Genomic DNA, 22,307 nt, shown 5'->3' with positions numbered 1-22,307 from the left:
ACTTTTTGCCCAGTATTAACACCAGACTGCGTTCTGAAGAGCAGTTCATATGAATCACGCCTAAGAACTACGGGAGAGACTCAAAATGCAAATTGCCGGGCCTGCCCCTAGCAACGCTTGCCCAGTAGCCACAAACGTTTATTTCTAATTCTGGTTCTAACACCGTCTCAGGTGCTGCCAGCGCTGCTGCTGTGTCTACCAGGGGCCACACTTAGAGCCGCTGAGTGTTGAGCTCAGGAGATGTCAGGCTGTGTGTTGAAAGCTGTCGTAGCCGCTCCAGGCAGCTGATGAACTGCCTGCAGATAATGGGGGGTAACTGCTAAGGGCTGAATGTTCATGTCCCTTCCGAAATTCACACGCTGAAATCTGGCCCCTCCAGGGCAGGGTATTAGGAAGTGGGGCCTTGGGGGTTGTGTCTGGGTCATGAGGATGGAGACCTCCTACACAGGGCTCATGCTTTCACAAACAGGGCCACAGGAAGCTGCCTGGCTCCTTGCAACAAGTGAGAACACCAAGAGAAGAGAAATTGCCATCTCTGTGAACCAGGAAGCACAAAGGGGCTCCAAACGGTTCGTGGAAACCGTTCATTGTCTTTGAATTTCCCCTTCCTATGAGCTCACTGAAGCCACTCGCAGGTCTTCCCCTTGGGCGGAATCTGCCCGGGACTTGATCCTGACCTTCCCAGACTGCAGAGCTGTGAACAAACTTCTGTGGTGTCTGAGCTGCTCCATCCATGGCATTTTATTATAGCTTCTGGAATAAACTAAGATAATAACCCTATCCCTCAGTTAAAGCCTGTAGCGTTTGTGAGTAGTTGGTTTTGTGGCAGATATTTTGAAACTGCTTCTACATCATTTTAAAGCTACAATAATAGCTATGTTTATCTTTGTAGGGACAGGTTGACAGAATAATATTTCCAGAAAGGACGAAGAATAGCATTATCTTAAAGGGTCCTATCGCCATGCTTGTTATCCCACCCATCAGCAATTCCCTTTCACTCACAGCTGCTTGTTATAAAAGCACCCAGGTGTAGGACAAAGAACACTTCAACCACTTCCAGGTTTCCACTTTGTCATCTGCGTGGTGAAGATGGTAACACCTATATTAAAGACTAGCTGGGAAGAGTAAGTGAGCAAAATCCATGAAAACAACTATACTGGCCCAGGGAAATCATTCCCAGGCTGCCTGCAAATGCACCCCCATTCTCTCAGGGTGCTCATCAGAGACCATAACCCCAGACTGGGGAGGGAGTGACCATTGAATTAGCGTATCTTGGAGCCAGTGTTTGGTGCTGTGGTTAGGACACTACTTGGATGGCTGCATCCTGTATAAGAGTGCTTGGGTCTGGCCCCAGCTCTGCTCCTGATTCCAGCTTCCAGCTACCAGCTGGGAGGCAGAGGTGATGTATCAGGTGGTTGGGTCCCTAATACTCACGTGGGAGACCTGGATTGAGTTCCTCATTCCTGGTTCATGGCTTCAGCCTGCCCCCACCTCAGCTGTTGTGTGTATTTGGGGAGTAAACCGAGTGGGAAATTTCTCTCTCTCTTTCTCCTCTCCCCTCCTCCCCTTTCTCATCCTCCTACCCCCAGTCTGTCTTCCTCCATCTCTCAGCCTTTAAAAGAAGTGAACATCTTGTACCTCCACACTATTACAAACCTCAGCATCTGTTTTGTACCACACTGAATCCATAACCCTGGCCCTAGTTCTAGCCACCACAAAATATTTGTTAAATGAATGACAATATTGGAGCCATGGTAAAAACTTAGTAAACATCCACTTAAAAAGGGATACCTAAACAAAATATTTGATTAATGAAATCAAGTGAGACATTAAGGAAAGTTAGGCATTCTTAGTCATTAAGAACTGGACACTAGAACCGCTGCAAGGCCAAGGCCGCAGTAGCAGAGGAACCACCAAGGTCTCTCATTCCTGGCAGCCACACAGTGAAAACGCAAGCCCGGTGGTGGTTAACAGCGGGATGGTTACCTACCAGGAAAAGGCTCAGCCACGCCCTGCGGGGGCCGTCCTCTTTCGTTTAAGAACCTAGTTTGTCTCTGATTTTGTCAAACACACTACCTGTTCTTCCTTGAATTCTGCCTCTTTTTTTTTTTTCCTTCAATCTGCCTCTTAATGGAAAATGTAAATCAGTGATCAGGACAGAATCTTGGAATATACAGGCAGAATGCAAATTTGCAGCTCCATGGCTCCAACAGGTCTGCCACATCTGTCAAATTTCTAATGATGGTCTGGGGGAAAAATTGCTCAATTAGGCTGCAAGAACACTGACATGCACAGGGCACATCCATTTTTACCTTTCCAGGCTCAAAATTAATTTTTGGTATGAGGACATTATTAGCATGACAGTCTTACTGTACAGGTTAAAAATAGGAATTGCATAATAGGCATGGAGCTGAGTTGAGGCAGGCTGCAATGTGCTTTTTCTTGGAAGAAGGAGAAGCAAACAACTCGGTTCCTGAGGCAGAAGTTGCACAAGACGACAAAACAAACACACGCTAATTGCAGACCATAAAAGGAAATCCTACAATCATTTTTATACACACCTCACACACAGCTTTCCTCAGCCTTGCAATCAGAGCTAAACCTGCTGAGCTTGTGTGGTTTGTCAAATCCAGCGTTAGTTTGGGTAACTTTCAAATAAATCCAAATCTTCTGTAGTTTCGCACTAGAGGCCTACACTCCTTCTACCACTAATTTTTATACTTGGGAAAGGATATCAACACTAAGAAAAGAATTCCTAGTACATGCCAAAGAGATACAGTTTTCTGTGTTTAGATATTTCATTTTCAGGGTTTTTTTAAAAGATGTATGTGAAAGGAAGAGTTACAGAAAGAGGAGGGGGAGAGAGGGGGAGAGAGAGAGAGAGAGAGAGAGAGAGAGAGAGAGAGACTCTCCCACTGATTCATTTCCTAATGGTCACAACAGCCTGGGCTGCGCCAAGTCTAAGCCAGGAGCCTGCAGCTCCATCCAGGTCTCCCACATCGGTGCAGGGCCCCAGTACTGGGGCCATCTTCCGCTGCCTTCCCAGGTGCATTAGTAGGCATCTGGATCAGAAGTGGAGCAGCCAGGACTCAAACCAGTGCCCATGTGAAATGCCAGAATCCCAGGCAGTGGGCTAACCCGCTGTGCCACATGGCTGACCCCAGAGTTTTCAGTTTGTTATAGTGCAAAAGACAAGGGTCCGAGTGAGGCGACCTGTGCCAACATCTCAGTTTTACAGGCTGGTACTCGCAGAACCTCCGGGAGCCTCAGGGGTCTCCACTTTACAAAAGGGGGCTAATAATAACAACAATAATAATGCTCAACGCAGAGGGTAATGGCCTGGATTCTCGTCATGTTTATGCATTTAGATCATTTAAAGTTTGCTTCCATCCCCAAACGGGCATGATTCTATAGCGTAAGGTGCAGCCATAGGAATGACCCATAGGAAAGTGTTCAGTGATACTAGGAACCACGCCAAGACTTTTACTAAGGGCGTTTTGCATACCTTCCCCATTGGGAGGGAGACAGCTGCTGACCATGGATAGAAGGCGTAGCGCATGGTCACCTGGGAGCCGAGCCTCCTGCAGTTTGCTGAGCCCGGCTCTGTTAGGTCTTTCAGAACAGGTTATGCTCAGTGCTCCGCATCGACCTGCAGCGCTCCCTGCCAATTATCTTCCCCGGGTACCTGTGAAGAGGGGCTGCGCTCTCCAGCAGTGGCAATCGCTGCTCTTTAAAAATAGAAAACCACTTTGCCTTGTGGAGGCTTGCCACAAGTGGGGGCAGAGAGCCACCTGAAGCCCAGTACCATCAAAGAGTTCCTCCTCCTTCCCGTCTTAAAACAATCGAGGGGTTTTCTTCAAATAAGAAGGAATTGTTTCTCTGACAGTGTGAAATGAGTTGGCCATACATCACATTTATTGGGAGGCCAATTATAATCAAAAGTGGATTACAGCAGCTTTTCTAGTGTCTCCACGAATATTACTAGAATTGAAAGAAGTAATCATCTCTGAGGGTCATTTTCAAAAATCACTTAATCCACAGGCTATAAGACACCAGTTCACACACATACACACACACACAGAATTGTGTATGTATGTTGGAGTAGTCACGACACGGTCACTGTTCATCGGTTTACTTGTGGGGGCAGAAGGAAAGCGGGGAGAGGAGAAAAGAAGAGGAGGGGCTGTGGCGGCAGCCGCCGGCCTGCCCAGATCCCAATATCCCTTTATGCTGATATCGTCCAATCAGATGAAAGGGCGCGTATAGCCTAAGGTCGAAAGTTCATCTGTTTCACCTGGTTCTTCCTAGTTGTTTATGCAGAGTCCATTCTGTTTCATCTGTTTCACCTGGTTGTTTCCGTAGGCCTTGTGGTCGACCGATTGCTGCAAACTATGTAGATGAGGTTCTCACAGGTGGCCAGCCTGCGTTTCCCCACATATATACACTGATGTCCATTCAGTTTGGAAAATGTGAAATAAAAATTTGAAGAATATCTTATTTCATTGTATAGACTCACAAAGGATTTTTTAAATTGCTATTAAAAGGATAGATAACTATTTGTGCCATGCTCTATGATCATGGGTGAGTAAACTGGCAGATCTCTTTGGGGAGACTATCAGATTTCAAAATACCCAGTCCTACCACCCAGCAAGTCTAAAGACGAGCTACACAGCGGCTGGAATCAAATCTTCTAAGAAAGTTAGATTTTTAAGGTCAGAATCTAAGTAAAAATCACAAGTTTACCCTGAATCCTTTCAGTCCACCTCAAAATACAACATACTTTGAGATATATATAATCAACGTGTAAGAAATAGACAAATGTACAGAAATGCACATGTGAAATATAATCATGCAGTATCTGAGAATTGAAAGAGGAGACTGTTGCACAATACCAGTAATAAAGACAAAGCTGAATTTACTGAGGCAGGCATTGGGTGTAGTGGTTGAGACAACTCTTGGGACTCCCAAATCCCATATGGGATGGCCTGGGTTCAAGTCCCAGCTCTGCTCCCAAGTTCGGTTTCCTGCTAATGCAGGCACTGGGAGGCAGTACGTGATGGCTGCAGTACTTGGTCCCTGCCACCCATGTGAAAGACCTGAGTTCTGAGCTCCTTGCTTCAGCTATGGTGGGCATTTGTGGAGTGAACCAGCAGATGAGAGCTCTCTCTCTCTCTCTCTCTCTCTCTCTCTGTGTGTGTGTGTGTGTGCGCGCATTTCAAATAAAAATAAAATAAACAATTTTAAGCTGAATTGATTGTTACAGTGAAAGGGTGCTAAGGCACACTCCTCTGTGGGTTGCTTTGACAGCAGAGGGGTAGCCATCACCTGCAGAAGCCTGGCTTCTCAGCTGAGGATGCCTTGGTTGGTTGCGAGCAAGAGGCGGGACCGCTGCGCAGTTCTGGCTGGCTGACTTGCAGAAGGGCAGGACTGTGTGGCTGGTAAAAGCATGTTGACTCATTTGGTAGTTCTGGTGGCTCCTTATTTCCATGACTACAGAATAATCCATCTTTTCCTAAGTTTGGAGCATTTTTTTCCTCACTAGTTGAGCTCAAATGTCTTTCTTTTAAGATTTTATTTACTTATTTGAGAGGCAGGGCTACAGACAGCGGGAGAGACAGAGAGACCTTTCATCTGCTGGTTCACTCCCCAGATGGCCAGAACGGCTGGAGCTGCGCCCACCCAAAGCCAGGAGCCAGGAGGGTCTTCCAGGTCTCCCATGAGGGTGCAGGGGTCCAAGCACTTGGGCCATCTTCTACTGCTTTCCCAGACCATAAGCAGAGAGCTGGATCGGAAGAGGAACAGCTGGGACACAAACCAGCACCCATGTGGGATGCCAGTGCCACAGGTGGAGTCTTAGCCCACAGTGCTGGCCCCTCAAATGTTTTTTGATACAACAGTGCTTCATAATCACTCAAGTCCTAGAAATGTGTAGACTAGAATATTCACTGCCTAAAGAGTTTGCACACAACATCAGTAAGGTGATTACATAGCTTGGTACGCTCATATTACCTAATGGAATGCGGCTGTGTCGCGTTCAGAAATGGATCAAAGTGTTGACCTCTAGAGGCAGCACCTGGGAGTCCCGGGTCAGGGAGACAGAGGGGAGGAGCTTGGCTATTCCCCGCAGGCTCTTCCAGGCTGTGTGCCCATTCTCAGCTCACCACACTTGTGCTGAGTGGGGCTCATCGTGGCTGCACAGTGGAATCACCTGGGAAACTTTAAAATGGAAACCCTGTGCTGAGGCCCAACCCTAGAGTGAGACCCCGAAGGCTGCCTTCAGGACAGCTATCAGTAAGTGGGCGTAGGCGGCAAATAAGGGGGAGAGCCCTCGCCCGGGCACCACACGCACAGCGACCCGGGGCACTGACACAGTCCTAGGAGCGCAACCCCCTGAAGTAATGCCCCACGTGTAGAGACCACGGGTCCTGGCCTGTGAGAGAAGCTGGGGCTCACGGACAATGCCGAAGAGTCAGCAATCAGAAGGAAGTCAGCCTTCAGAAACAAAACCTCAGCCTGCAGGGTGCCCCTCCCCAGAAACCCCAAACAGAAGCCAAAAAATGGCTTGGAAAACTTAGCATCTCGGACCATCGGCCCAAACCCCTCTCCTCCCACCTCCACCAGCGCTGTTGAATGTTTTAGTCAGAGTTGGGCAAATCTGGATTGCGAATTAGTCAGCTATTTCCATTTCTCCTTAGTTCTTGGGCAGAACTGTGCAGCCTGTAACTCTCCATAGCACACGTTGGCTACCCCACCCCGGCCCCATCCATCCCCAGGGGGCTCTCGGGGGACTCACCCTTTAGAATAGGCTCCGTGTTTGCTTGCTTCTGAAACCGGAAACCTGTTCCCCGCACCCCTGCTCGGCGGCTGCGCAGTTGACGTATTTGCAGGTACGGCTTTCAGCCCCCTCCCAGCCAGTGCCTCGGGGCCCCTCGAGTCCTTCTGCAATCGCCTTTCTCAAATCGTGCCGGCCTGGCGATGCCACTGAGAGGCTCCGAGCTGAACACCGCCAGCCAGGTGTGCCGCGGCAATCGCTACTACAGTGAGAAGAGAACTCATTAATTCGAAATAAAGTGGAGCAGGAACAAAGTTGTGTCGGAATGACTGAAAACTCAGGGGCTCTCGAGCCGATGGTGGGTGAGGAGTGGTTGCAGGAGTGAGAAAAGACTACAGGACCGACCGGGCTACACGACCAGGGGCCCAACGGCCACACCGTTCAAGAAGCTGCAAGGCTAGATTATTCACCCAGGCTGCATGTTTTCCTCTTGGGGTGAATTAAATGGGATTTATTCATTTCTGCTTCACTTTCAACCATTGCACAACTACTCCATAGGCACTGTGAAAAACTAGGAGCTACAGAAAGTGAAATGAAGCAAAGGAAATTCGTAGTCTATGCATCCAGGGACAACCATTGTTAGCATGTTGATAGATACCCTCCAGATATTTTCCTACACACCTACAGATGTTTAAAATTATTTTTAGTCAGCTTTTAATTAAAAAAAAAATTGAGAGCAAGCGACAGACACAGAGACCACTGTCCAGAATCATACAGTATTACAGGCACAAGTTATCATCTGCCACCCATCCTAAGAATCACCGGGAATGCTGCTGTAACAAGAAAACATTGACACGTTTGTGTATTCAGCGTTTGACGTAACAAGGGGAGCCTCAGAAATAGGGACCCAAAGACACGGGCAATGCTGTGTGTTTTTATGTTGAGGTTGTATGAGGAACAGGCAGCTGGGTAGAAACGTGTGAGTTAATGGGAGTACATGGCAAGGCCTGTCTGTCCAGATTTCCTTGGCATCTTTGAGTGGTACACCTTCCTCTTGGGTATCAGGACCCCACTGGAATGCTAATGGATTTTTCAGGAGATGGGAGAGGGAAAACGTCCCAGGTTTTATGGCTTACTATGGTACTAAGCAGATCTAATTTCTATGCCCCATTTTCGGGAAGGGGAATTCAGTTTTCTCCAATTCACACTGTGGGATGAAGTGGGTGGGAGACAGGAGAGCATCAGAAGAACCCTGCTCCGAGCCCTTCTGGTCCCCGGCTCAAGGTGCTCAGTATGCCGAAGCTCCGTGCTTCGTGATACTATGTTCTGGGCCTCAACACATGCAATCCACCATTGTGAGAACAAAAAAACTTCTGTTTCTATTCCTAAAAATCCCTAAAGAGGAAAACCCATCCCCAGCCAGGAACGACTGCTGACTGAGCGGCACACCTTCTGGAACCTAGCGGCCCAGGGCCAGACCCTGGCTTCACCACTCTGAATCTTAGGCAAATTGTTTCTGACTTCCTGAAAGCAGGTATTAGTAACAGAAACTGAGAGGGTTCGTGGGGGTAATTAACATGTGTTTCTAACTACCTGTGGTAAGGACTCCCGGAATGTTGGCTATTAGCTTTACTAGTTAAACCAGAGTCTGTAAGCCCAGAAAAATGACATTCCCCCTCGCATCACCGTGGCAGTCACTGATCAAGCCCCCGCCCCTGGACCGACCAGGGCAATATGGGTTCTGATAAGCATACTCTTAGGTTTCCAAAGAGTTCACTGGTTCCTGGCCAAGCACATGGGTTACCTCATTTCATCTTAACAGCACCCTTATCTTGTGAGTTCTGTTATTATCCTGGTTTTACAGATGATGAAACAAAACTTCATTTTTACGTGTTTTTTTTTTAAAGATTCAGTTATTCTCCTGTTTCTCTTAAATGAGTTTTAAACATTTTAATTTTTATTTGTCAATTTCATCTTATTTGAAAGGCAGTGAGACAGGACAGATGTAGACAGATCTCCTATCTATTGCTTCACTCCCCAAATACCTGTAATAGCTGGCCTAGGCCAGGCTGAACCCAGAAGCAAGGGACTCATCCAGGTTGCTCATGTGTGGTTGGCAGGAACTCAAGTACTTGGCCCATCATCCGCTGCCTCCCGAGCTCATCAGCAGGAGGCTGGGTGGGAAGTGGAGGCAGGATTCCATCCTAAACATTCTGTTACGGGATGGGGGCATCCGATGCAGCAGTTTCGCCTGCTGCACTGCAAAGCCCATCCTCTAAACTGAACTTTAGGAAAATGACTCTGTGGCTACATAGTTAGCAGGTGGCATAGTCGCAGTGGAAGACAGGCAATCCAATCTGATTGGGAAATTCTGAGTCCCTCTTCCATAACTCTATTGTTGGTTTTACCAGTGAGCAGCCCAGTAGGAAGAGTCAAGAATGTGTGTTTTGCCACAACACTCTCCTTGCTTGGCACAGATACACCAGCAATGACTGTTTCAAAAAGCATGAGGCACCTAGAACCGATTAGCATTTGGGATCTCAGTTATGAAAAGGAAATTGAGTTATTGTTTTATAAGTGGGGCGAGGAGGACCATGTCTACAACCTATCCTCTCTGGAGTCCTGGCTCCATAGGCAATAGAAAAGTATGACAAACCCGTACAGACAAGACTCTGAGGAATCAGGCAGCCCCTGGCAAAGCAGGAACCTGCAGTGGGTGGAGGGAGTACTAAGTGCTTATCAGTTTAGTTCTAATGACAACCCAAGCAGCTCTGTCTTGATACTGCTTAACCGATTTTTCCCCCTGCTTTCTATGAACAGAACTGGTGCTGGCTGCCTTTCATCATTAAAGAAAGAAGGATTCCTTTATCTGTTAACATATTCCAGCAAACAGCCCGTTCAGCTCTCCTCACTTACTGTGAGTGTGTCTGCTCTTTTCTGTCATGGCACACTCAGACCAAAATAAAGAATTTCCACTGATAACTTTAAAATCAATTCTTCAGAATCTGTGACTGGATTTTGCCATCTCAACCTTGATGGTCATTTTCACTGTGGCATTGGAAACTGACTATAAAAACTGAGTGGAAATGGTTTTGAAGTTCGAAGGCCTCACCATAGCTTTTTGAGTGCAATAATCCAGGAAGATGATGAAAATACTTGCGTTTTATTGTTTACCACCGATAGAGAACTAAAGCAAAGGCACAAACTGCATAAACAGTCCAGGATTTCCAATCCAGTCTGAATGTCAATTGTAAAGCCTCCCCCACAGTCACCTCAATGCTTGTGTCCTTCAAAGAGGCTGTGACGATCCATGATGGGGCGTTCTCTGTGAACCCCACAGTGTAAACACATACCATTTTCTTTTACTTTTCAAAAAGAAGGGGAAATCTGCATTACTTTTAGACCAAAATGAAGGCAAGATATCTGCTGAACTGAATCAGCTCATGAAGATTTGGTAAATTTTTCTGGTTTCAGGCTGAGTTCAAGTTTTGAAATGTTTACGTCCCAAAGCAGAAGAAAATGATCATAAGAACTGATGGCAGGAAGAATATTATAACCAGGAAGTAAACATACTATTTATAAGCTATTTCAAGAATTTCTGGGGCTGGCACTGTGTCATAATAGGTGAAGCCTCCATCTGCATTGTTGGCATCCCCTATGGGTACCAGTTCACATCCTGGTTGCTCCACTTCCAATCCAGCTTCCTGCTAATGGGCCTGGGAAAGCAGCAGAGGATGGCCCAGGTACTTGCCCCCCTGCACTCACGTGGGAGACCCAGAAGACACTCCTGGTTCCTGGTTTAGGCCCGGCTCAGCTCTAGCCATTGCTGCCATTTGGGGAGTGAACCACAGATGGAAAATCTCTTTCTTTCCTTCTATCTCTGCCTTTCAAATAACTATGAATTCAAATAAATACAGAAGTTCCAAATATTTCACTAGTGTTGATGTCCGTGACATAAAAATGCTCAAATGATGCAGTGTTAGCTGTAATTGTCACCTTTATTTATCAAAACACATTACTTGGATACACTTCTAAGTCACTGGCTTAAATGCTGTATAAGTTTGAATGAATGCAGTGCTTCTGGGAGTAAGAATGTTGGCATTTTAGAAAGCAACTTTCCACCACAAAATCAAGGTACCGTGTTGGAGACTCCGAAAGATATTTTCTGTCTTACATCTTTTTCTTAAAGAAACCCCAAATGAATTGGCTATTCCATATTCTAGGAAAAGGTCCAAAAGATTATGATTCAGGGAGAAAAAGTTAACAATTTCAAATTTGACTGCTGTGGTGGTTACATTACTGAGCATGTTTGTCAATACTCACAGGGCTGTGACAGGGAAGTATGTATTTTCCTGTATGAATTCAAAACAAAAACTGGGCAGGGTATCTTCTTGAGTGTATTAAAACAAATTCTAATAAGCTATTTCAATCTAAGAAAGAAACTTGGTGCCAAATATCAATGAGAAGTGACACAAAACAAGCACATTATGAACATCCAAAAATCTGGCTTTACAATGGAAATGTTGACAGCTTCTGAAATTAAATAGCACTCGATCACTAATTTTCTTTGAGGGTAAGATTTGTACCCTGCTGGGCTTATAAATTTTGTTTTCTCTTTTTGGGCTGTTCATGTGTAAATATTGCCAATTTCATTTGACACAAAAAAGGAAAACAACTTAATTTTGTTTCTGTGCTAATGAGTGACATAGAATACTACCCTCTAGAAGAGGTGGAGTAAGACAAGCCTCCTGGCAGCGATGAGAGTGGGGAAGAACCACGCCATTTCAAATGTATTTGTAACAAGGAAACAAATTTATTGATTTTAAAAGACAAGACACCATTTTGTTTTGAAAAACACAAGAAAGCTAGCCTGAGTTCAAGTCTGAAATATTCAGAAAAATCCTACTAATATCTTTAGTATGTTCCAGTCATTTGTTTAAACAACACACTAAAAGTTAATATATATTTTTATCATTATAAAAGTTCCCCAGTTATTGTACAGTACACAATACAAATCGCCCACAAACTATTATTTAGCTCCTGCCAATTTTGAGAGGACATGATATACTAAAAGATTTAGCATTTCTCACAAAAATCACATCAGGAAATACGTATTTACAAAATCAAATACATTATACAAAAAACCATCACATGTTATTCGGTAAAGATGTTTTTAAATAATTAAAAAGTTTATTCAACTGTAGTCCAAAAACTGGAAAAGAACATTACATTATCTCACACATACAATCTCTACAAAAGTTGCTTACCTCATTTACATAATATATTCAGTCGATTGTAAAGTAAATGTTCAAATATCTCCTAGTGTTACTATGTTTGTGTGCTTGTGGGACTGAATAATGTAATCTGCCACTTACTAAGTGAAATTTAAATGATGGCACTTAAAAAAAAATACAGTATCTTAAAAAAACACAATGAAAGAAGTTTTACCTAGAAGGTACGAAAGCCCTGAGTGATAGTAGAATTACTGATTGGTAAGCACTACAATTAACCTAATTAAAAGTTTACCCCCTCAGGCACAAATCTCCAAGTTTTCTCAAGGCACTCACTTAAAGTTTCTGTAACCAACGCATTGGTCACCACCATAGGTCCAAATTGATGATGGAGATGAGTAGAGAAAAAAATTTGCTTTGGTACAAAAGATGCTTTTTAAACTATTAAATTCAATACCTCCTTTATTGGATCATTGAAAATTATGTTTAGCAGGTCAAAATAAGGCAATTGTTTGATCACAAATACTAATTTATTGAAGGAAAATTTTACTTAGTTATGAACAGTCAATGGGAGTCTAATTGTTTTTCCTTCCCAGAATCAAAATTCTAACACAGATTTGTTGTCTTCTTTATTGAACTACATACACAATTCTTACCAAAGATTTCATTACTCAGGGCTTCCAATCCCAACATCATAATTTATCTTAAAAGCAAAGAAAAGAGGAGGGGTAAAAAGAATCCAATACCAGAACCAAATAAGAGAAGAGACAAAACACATTGTTTAAAAAGACATATTACTAGTTACTTCAAACAAAGGGGGAAAAATCAATCCTAGGCAGTCACTTTGTAAGTGGCTTTTACTATTTAAGTAAAATTGGTAAACTAAACTCAGGTCTACTGGCACATAAAATCACTAGCAGCAATGATCAAGGCATGCAAACTGAGAAGCATTTACAGTAAATCATCATGAAAAATTCAAAAGAAGAGAGTTAAATTAAAACCCTTTGAGTATTGCATGTTACCACATGAGTAATTTGCATGGTTTGACTTCCTAAACTGCCTACAAAGCAACGTTTACGGTATACTCGCACTATGCTACGGATGTCCTTTCAGCAGACATCGGGGTAGATTTCACTCTTACCAGCCCCCAGCGAGGGCAGCGCAAGCACATCTGCAGACAACACTGCTCTCACGGTCCATCGCGCAGGGGACAAAGGCGACCGCGTGCGGGACGGCCTTCCTTTGACCCCCACCAGTGATGGTGTACGCAGACTGACACTGAGAGATAGCAGAAGCAGTAGTCACAGCGTCTTCTGACACATGAGCAGAAAACCAAGTGCTTTGCTCTCCATTCTATCTATATATAAATTTTTCTGACAAAGTATTAAAGTCTGGAGCATAGGTAAAATTATGCCCTGTATGAAATTCCCAAACAATATTTTATGAGCGATCGAACTCCAAATAGTCTAACTGCCCCCTAAGAGTTCAGCTCCCCTTTATCCACTTGAACTCATTTCTTCCTAAGGCTTCACTTACACTTGTACTTTCTAAAGCTAAATAAATGAAATATTCTGTTTTGTTTTGGGAAAAAAAAAAAGAGAAACATAACCCTTTCTTTATCATACCTTGTAAAGGCAATCTAGGTACCTTCAATGTACAGACATCAGTTAGGACACAGGTGCACACACGCCCATGTGTCTGTCCTCCTTTTCTAGAGTCACGATGGGAAAGCTAGAAAAGCTGGTTTCTTCTTTTCTGTAAACAGTACACTTACTTAGATGGCAGTGAGTATTTGGGAATAAATATATCAAGCCCTCTTGAAGAAAAATTAAGTGTTGTATATAAAATGCAAGTGTTCAGCACGGAAACACTTTCTCTTTGTACCCGCCCCCCCCCCCTTAAAAAAAACCAGCATTATTAGACATTTGGATATAGAGTATATTTTACCGGTCTAAGTCTAAATAAATGATCTGAAAGGCTTTTGTCCCCCATTGTATATCTTACAATGCTCAAAGGGTTAATACAAGGCATTACATCAAAGGGGTTTTCTAATACTAGAACTAAGCACTGAATTAATGCTTCTATTCCAGTTTTTTTTCAATCACCAAAGTTGCAGAAATACTAGGATTCCATTCAGTGACTTGTACTAACCATGGACATGGAGGTTGCTCTGATTTTGCCACAAGCCCAATTGTCAACAGCATTGCATGCCAGCACCCTGCATCCCACCCCTCCATGTTCCGGCCTGATTCATACAGATCACAAACACTCGGATTCCAATTTTTGGGAGGCTGCGATTTTCTCACCAAGATTTTGGGGCGGGGGGAGAGGTTACAACCAAGGTAAATTTGTGTATATAACCACTGCCTCAAATTGTACATAAAGGAGATTCGCCCAGTTTTTTACCTTCTACTTGTGTCCACATAGGGAGGACCAACATCACAGTGACACACCTTTTTATTTTCTTACACTAATGTTTCAAGCACAGTATCATTTTAGACATCTCAAATATATCATCTGAAGACTTTTTAAAAATCTGAAAATGCATTTAGCACTTGTAGACAGTGCATCACGTAAAAAGGTTCATGATCACGGTACCCAAACCGCATTCATTCCTGAATGACTGTGACAGCATTCTACAAGAACGTGTTCAGTTTTACTCGTCTACTACAAATCAAAGGCAGTCAATGTTGCACACTACTAATTTTAGGTATGCAGTGTTAAAATCATTTTCTAAAGTTTACATTTTAAAGTACACCACCTAAAGAGAGGTGCATGAACCGTGCTATACAGTACAAGAAAAAGCACAGAAAGAAAAGCAGATTTCTGAAAAGGCAGTAAGACTTATACAGTCAGTCCAAACCTAGTTTGGATGAAAATCCTGGAAAAAAAGTGACCAGCAACTAGCAAATTGATAGCCAAAGAAAAAATTGAAAATTGAGCCCTGTGTTCCAAGAAGATGGTTCACCCATTCCACCCTATTGTTCACTGGTTTCACAAATGCAAATATTTTGGGCATGATTCTCAAAGTATAGGTCAAGGATCAAACTATATCCATGATGCTCAATCCTATCATATGGAAAGAGTTTTCAGAAACTTAAAAATAGCTCAGATACTTTCTTTCCTTCCATTCTTCCTCACAGAAAGTGTAGCACTTGGTTTACACAGATATACTTCATGACTTGTATTTGACTATCATATCAAGAATGATCAAGAAGTCCTTAAAATATATACTTGTATCATGTGTCAATAAATCTACCCTGAGGGTATTAGTGTCTAGTACTATGTAAAAAGTAAATTTGAATAAATGAAAAAATTGGAACTAGAATGTTCAGTAAGTACAATACACAGGACTGCTCCAATTCACTTGAATGTATAAATTATTATATTTTCTAATATATTTCACAATTAAAATTCAAAATTGGTGAAAATATCTGTGTATGCTTGAATGGGTGTATGTGTGAGCATGTCTGACTGTGGACTACAAATAAGTGGAAGTAGCGTAAACCAAAGGTCTTCTTTGTGTATTGGTCAAAACCATCTAGACTTGTCACAAAGAATTAATAGTCCTAAGTATTCATCAGTATTATTGTTAAGTCAGGTTTAAACATAATAATATTTGTTAATCCCTAATCTGGCCTAATTCAGAATAAACCATGAACAACTGGAAGAAATGCTGAATCCTGGAGGGTCCCCAATCCCTAACTCTCGTGAGTCTACATTTGCCTGTCATTACCAGACTCCTAGATGACATACATCCAACATGAAATTAAAGGAGGCAATGATAACAGACACATGTACGGTCATTCAATAAACGAGATGAAACCAGTAAGTACATTTGGTCCAAGACAAATATCACTTAGTTCTGGGGACGGCAGGCAGAGATAAGAAACTGGAAACAATCAGAAAGGAGAGCCAACATGAAGACTGTGTCTAGATTTTTTTGATTTCAATTTTACCTGTAAACATTTCCTAATGCACAATTAAGTAGATGCATGGCCTTTTTCAACTTACTATGTTGTGTGTGTGTGTGTGTGTGTGTGTGATGGCGCACACTTATTAGTCGCCTTTTTGGGAGGGGAAAGGGGGATGTTAATTTAAATGACATTTAGGTACAGGTGATACTAGGATGCCAATGAAGATTGCAAATATATGAGTCAGTTGTATAATACAAAATTTGAATCCACTTAAAAGTTACATCTAAAAGATTTACATTTTACATTAAAAACTTTGTGGATCTTATTTGAGTGGTCTCAGGCAATCAAGCAACAGATAAGCCATTTGGTATTTTTCACTTCACCGATTGGCTCATCTTCTTTCTAACCCCCAGCCCCACCCCCGAACCCCACCCCATCCCACCCCACACAACTGGAAAGGTAAACATCTTGAATTTACTATAGGCCTCATCAATAATCTGTAAATAATTTTGTGCTTTCTTTCTGTCTTTTTGGCTTCATTTTTGCTGCTTTGAGTTTTACAATAATTTCAATGAAAGGATGTGCCTTTGCTGTTGTTGCTGTTAATAATGTGAGTGCTTGGAAGAACCTTGGCTTCTCATGAAAATTAAAAGGGGTGGGTGCACCCTCTCCAGGATCTGACATGACTGTGTCGCAGATTCCTGCCCGACCGGCTCCAAGGTGTGCATGTGGACACCTAAACACACAGACAAAAACGCCTAGACTGAAAAGATGCACTTCGATAAGTACCTGCTCATCTTGTTAGCTTTCTAGAACTGTACCTAGATAAGAATGGTCTAAAACATAGATGAATTTACATAACAAGTTGGTATTAAAACTAGCCTGCTATTTCACACCCTTAAGCAATGTGATCTGTAATCAAGTAATAATCAGCTCTAAGAATAAAAAATAGGCTCATGGTCACTCAAAGAGGGAAACTGATTTTTGTCTTTTTGTTTTCCCTAAATTTCCTTTGAAGAACATGTAACCCGTCCTAACTTCAGGAATCTGAAAATGACAGGCACACTTTGTCAAATGGATTGAAGAGTTACTCACATGAACAAAATAAACCTTACTAAACCTTAGCTTCAGTTCTGTTTTAAGGCACCATGTAATAGCCGAGGTACGATGATCCCTGATGTACATTCTTCAATGGCAATGGTCCATCCAGCCACCTATCCAAATCCTACAGAATTGGGAATCAGTAACAGTGAGGTGTGCCAGTTACACTGCCTTCAGGTTCTGGTTAAAATTTAAATCCATGTACTTTAGAAACCAGGAAATATTTTTGAAGGAAATAACGATATGCAGGTTGCTACATTCCTTGCATTCTATAAATTTTCTTTTATAATAGCAGCATATTGAACTACTATTAGGAAAAATGACCTGGAATAAAAGAAAGTCATCCAAATGGAATGGTTTCCTGTATGTCCAGCTCAGCATAAGTAGCATGTACACTTAAAAAAAAAAAAAAAGTCAAGTCATTTTTTCAGCTTCAGTATCTAACTAACTGCCCCACTTAACAGCAGAATGCATCTGTGCAGTGGTCCCAAATACAGAATCAGTAGTCTTTAACAGAGGAATTGGTATGCAAATAATGGTTAAAATTCAATGTTTAACGGAAGCTTGCATTGTTAACATGGTTTAATAATTATGTACACAAATTATGTACATATTAGCATAATCTCTTGCAATTCTGTCATTTACTCTGAACTGCTAAACGCACAGCTCAATTTTTCTTCAGAGAAAAATAAATGACCTTTCCAACCCTCTAGCACTATTATAAAAATGCTCTGTATTCTTTTTCCATACTCCAAAAAGTTATCAAAATAGTGTCTTACGGTTCTGTCCGACGACAAGCACCTTTCCAAAGCAAATCTGATGCATCTGCTGCCAAATGGGCATGCCTCCAGTGTCAATCAAAGAAATTCATTCTTTTGATATTTCACAGAAGTGCATCTAATTTAAAACTTACACGTAAAATCATACACCAAGACTAACAATCAACAATAAAATATTTTCAGCTACAAAAATGTAAATTACTTTTTAATTATAAGAAAACAAAAAACATTGACATTAAGTGTTGTAAAAATCCTTCTCGACACCTGAAACTAAGGAGGGGGGGGGGGGACTCTTATTATTAAGAGGCAAATAATTTGTTTACGTTAAAAAAAAAAAGACCTGGCAAAATACATACACCCATTCCATTTCACAACTCCATAGAAGGTAATGTTCAGCACAGATAGAATCTGACAACAGTCGACCTTCAGGCTTCTTGAATTTTCCACGTAAGCCCAGTATCAAGAGGGCTAGTGTAAGATGGAGAAATACGCTGGCGTCTTCCTTAGACGGCAGTGTAGGTGTTTCCTGTGGCGCTGCACTGTCTGATAGTCTGCGTACTCGTGACAATGTGCTCGCTGTGGATGGGGTTCAGGAGGCTGGGCTGCACACCGCCCTCGAGAACAGGCTGCATGCAACCCACGGGGAAGGCCTGGCTCAGCTCTGTCTTCTCTCTTTTGGCTTGAGGCTCTGAAGAATCATCCAGTTCTTCATCCATTTCACTTTCTACTTCACTGCCTTCATCTGCACAGACAAGTGACACCAAGACTATTGTTAGCAGAAGACAAACTGGAACACGGCAGTCAACATGCGCCCCAGAAACACCGGAACACACTGTGAGTCAGCTATCTCTTAGCTCTTCTCAGAGGTTACCTCGCGATTCATTGGACTGAAACATGTCTGTGCTTATAACTTTTAAACATTGCAAAGATAATTTATTTTGGCAATCTGTAGTCAACACTGTAAATAGCTCTTTAATAAAGGCCTCTGGAATTTCCTAAAGCCGTTGTGGCCAGTTGGGGAGTGAACCAGCAGATGGAAGACCTCTCTCTCTCTCTGCCTCTCTCTGTAACTCTCTTTCAAATAAAAAATATATATTTTATATTAAATAAAACATAGTTATAATAGAATGTCATTTACTTTTCTCTAGCAACACTAAGTTCATAGAAAATGTTCACACACAGCTGTCTTAGTGTGTTTGGTAGAGAACACCTCTTCAGGAGGTATAATTCTGAAACAGTGGAGAATATATTCCTTTGCTTGTGCTATGCTTTTTCAGTTGGGTAGTGTCTGTGGGCTCTATCTCGAGCTCAAATCCTCCTTGTTCTTTTTATTGTGTGGTCCTGTTGTCGGGAGGTTCTTTGGGAATACATAGCATGTATCCACACCATACTGTACATACATTAGAATAGCAATACTGGTGTCAAAACTTTAGAAGCATGCACGTTACTCTCAACTGTACCACCAGGGAGCTTGCTTATACAGTAAACTTGATTGCCATCTCTGAGGTCTTTTTCCACAGGAAAGCATGCACTGGTGAGGTAAATGGGCTGAAGAATCTTTTCTTTTGCCTGATAGGCCTTGAATAAAAATGTCTGGCCCAATTTTATCTCTTTTCTCCAGGACTCTGGCCATCATCAAAAGTAATTTCTTACTGTAATGAACTTCAGGCAAAAAGTTTTAGAAAAAAAGTTTGTAACTGCACTTAAATTCAATTTTCTGCATTTAATATATTTCACCTAAGGAAGGCACAGGGATACAGAAAAAGGGAGACACAATGCAGGAGTCTCGAAGACATGACTCTTACATTCAGCTGGCATTTGTACACTCTCACAAAATCACACTGCTGCAGATGTACACTCCATTCTTCTCTTGGAGAATATTTGAGTCAAACAGAAGTCATTAAAAATATACCTTTATTTTCCATTCTTACCTTTATCCAGATTTCCAGGAGACACAGCATTTAAATCACCAAACTGTAAAACAACAGTCATTTGTGCAACAGTTATGATCAGGCAGAATAAAATAAGATTCTATCAGTCTGTGGTTAAAAACACCACTTTATGACTTTTTTAAAACTGTAAACTAGTGGCCATTTTTATCTCTAACTACACAGGTGGTATAATTTTCCAATCAAACTTGTCAGATTTGAACAGCTTAAATAATGTCACAATTTAGCTGTCTTTGCAGAAGGCTAACAATTTTCTCTGCTCCATTTTACTTTTTATTGTTTCAACTCAGCAATGAAGCTACAAGGGCCTGGATGACCTGGATGAAGAGGGAGTTGGCAGAATAAATGTGGAAAAGCTGCAACCAAGCAGGACATATTAGCCTTGCTCCCATCCGCCAACACACACACACACACACACACACTCTCTCTCTCTCTCTCTCAATGATTCCACGTGGAGTCTCTGCATCAGAGAAACATGGGCTGGTGGTTCAGATGAACCCTATTTGGGAAGCTTTATATGAGTCAAAATGAGATCATAATAGGAATCTCAAAGTTGAGCATATTTATTTTTATAAAATTTTTATTTTGAGATATGTCTCTTATAATTTGATATTTTTATTTACTAAGCAACTAGGATCCCACTCTAAAAAAGAAAGCAATCTGATCAGCACTAATGCAAACAAAAAAGCTTAAGATAATATGTACCGGCTTAAAAGTTATCTTCCACCTCAGCCCAACAGCTTGATGATAATTTTGCAGTGAGAAAATACATTTTGAGAGTTTCACAATATGGATTACATTAAATAAAAATCTGAATAGCAGGTAACAAAGCCCGTCAGGAAAAGGTGAGGTAAAATGGCAAAACATCCACTTGTGAAATGGTAAATATCACTTTTTTATAAAAAGTGGTAATTTTTTAATAAAAAGTGCTAAGTCATTAATTGAAAATTCAGATTTCTCAACAGGCTTATAGAAAGGATGAGACAGAAATTCTTTTATGACCTTGTCTAAATATGATCAGAGTCGGCAAACTTGGAAGGCTTCCATAGCCTTGGCAACTCATGACGACAGCCTAGGGTGGTTACTGGCGCCATAAACTAGAGTGTCAATTTGTTGGGTCAACAACAGGAGTCACTGTGCACTTGCTCCTCATGTGGGATCTCTGTCCTTAATGTGCTGTACATTGTGATTTAATGCTATAACTAGTACTCAAACAGTATGTTTCACTTTGTGTTTCTATGTGGGTGCAAACTGTTGAAATCTTTATACTAAATTGATCTTCTGTATATAAAGAGAATTGAAAATGAATCTAGATGTGAATGGAAGGGGAGAGGGAGCGGGAGAGGGGAGGGTTGCGGGTGGGAGGGAAGTTATGGGAGGGGGAAGCCATTGTAATCCATAAGCTGTACACTGGAAATTTATATTCATTAAATAAAAGTTAAAAAAAAAGAAAGGATGAGACAGAAATTCTACTTATATTCAGAAGCTTGCTCATAAAGAGTTCTATGATAGGAGCATTTTTTCATCTATAAGGTAGATGAAATAAAACTGATCTTATTTTGTAAACATACACATACTTTTTCCTACCTAAACACATACTGGTCTTCATAGTAGCTACCTTGGGAGTCCATACACTTATTCCAAGGTCCAGAGGTCTGGAATTTCTCTTTGACAATCAGTTTGAAGGTTTAGTTTATGCATCATTCAAGAGAAACCATTTTGTTACTTTTACATCTCATTGTGACTCCAAACAACATTTCAAATTTTATTTACTAAACTTGGTCTTCAGATGATTTCCTCAACTCACCAAAATCAAATTGACCTTTACTACAATTGAGGATACTGAAAATAATATCTCTTTTTATTCATTTTTTCCCCACATTTCAGACACAGGTTAAAAGAGGCATTCCACAACATTTGTGAGTCATGGCAGCATTATTGGACAGATCTGTTGCCTTCCTACCTGACTGTTTTGAAGGGGACAGGGCCTCTCGAATAGGTAAGGCTTAACAAGTTTGTTTGGAAGTCTGTCCCATTACTTTATAGTTACATCTCACTTGTAAAATAATATAAAATCTAAAATATTGAACAGGTGTTTTGAAGTTGTTCCATAGCACATGGGTTAGAATCTTCTATTAGTCTAAATAAAAATCACAGAGCAAATTATGGGATTCTTTGAATTAAATAAGTAATCCAAGCAACAAAAACTCAAAAAAAATTCTTTATCAATTTTTGGTATTATTTGAATATTTTAGAACTATACCCACAGAATATTCAGAGTTGAAGGATCATTTGGAAGTTATTTCTAGTTGATATAAGATAAATACTTACTTATTTTCAATGAATATTTAATAACATTTAAGATACAGCTCTTAAGTAAGTTAGCAACAGTGATGTTAAACATACATTTATCCTTGAATACCCCTTATCTGAAAAGTTTGGGGCCAGAAGTGTATTTTTTCAGATTTTGGAAAATTTACATACTCATGGCCGGCGCCATGGCTTAACAGGCTAATCCTCCGCCTTGTGGCGCCGGCACACTGGGTTCTAGTCCCAGT

The 22,307-nt window shown here is 41.6% G+C and overlaps 1 protein-coding gene across 5 annotated transcripts in view; it reads right to left on the bottom strand.

Moving 5' to 3' along the window:
- Positions 1–16,367: 16,367 nt before the first annotated feature.
- The window catches only part of RFX3 (regulatory factor X3), a 340,737-nt gene continuing 334,797 nt past the window's right edge, over positions 16,368–22,307 (bottom strand). For all 5 annotated transcript variants that reach the window (XM_062208334.1, XM_062208338.1, XM_062208333.1 and 2 more), the window contains 2 exons: positions 19,732–19,774; positions 16,368–18,542 (listed from right to left, as the gene is read on the bottom strand). In XM_062208334.1, the coding sequence (XP_062064318.1) occupies positions 18,304–18,542; positions 19,732–19,774 (282 nt within the window). In that variant the 3' untranslated portion in view covers positions 16,368–18,303. The remainder of the gene's footprint in view (positions 18,543–19,731; positions 19,775–22,307) is intronic.

Source organism: Lepus europaeus, chromosome 12, assembly GCF_033115175.1.
Source record: "Lepus europaeus isolate LE1 chromosome 12, mLepTim1.pri, whole genome shotgun sequence".
In the NCBI taxonomy this organism is placed as follows: Eukaryota; Metazoa; Chordata; class Mammalia; order Lagomorpha; family Leporidae; genus Lepus; species Lepus europaeus.
This window is presented reverse-complemented; position numbering and strand designations above follow the sequence as displayed.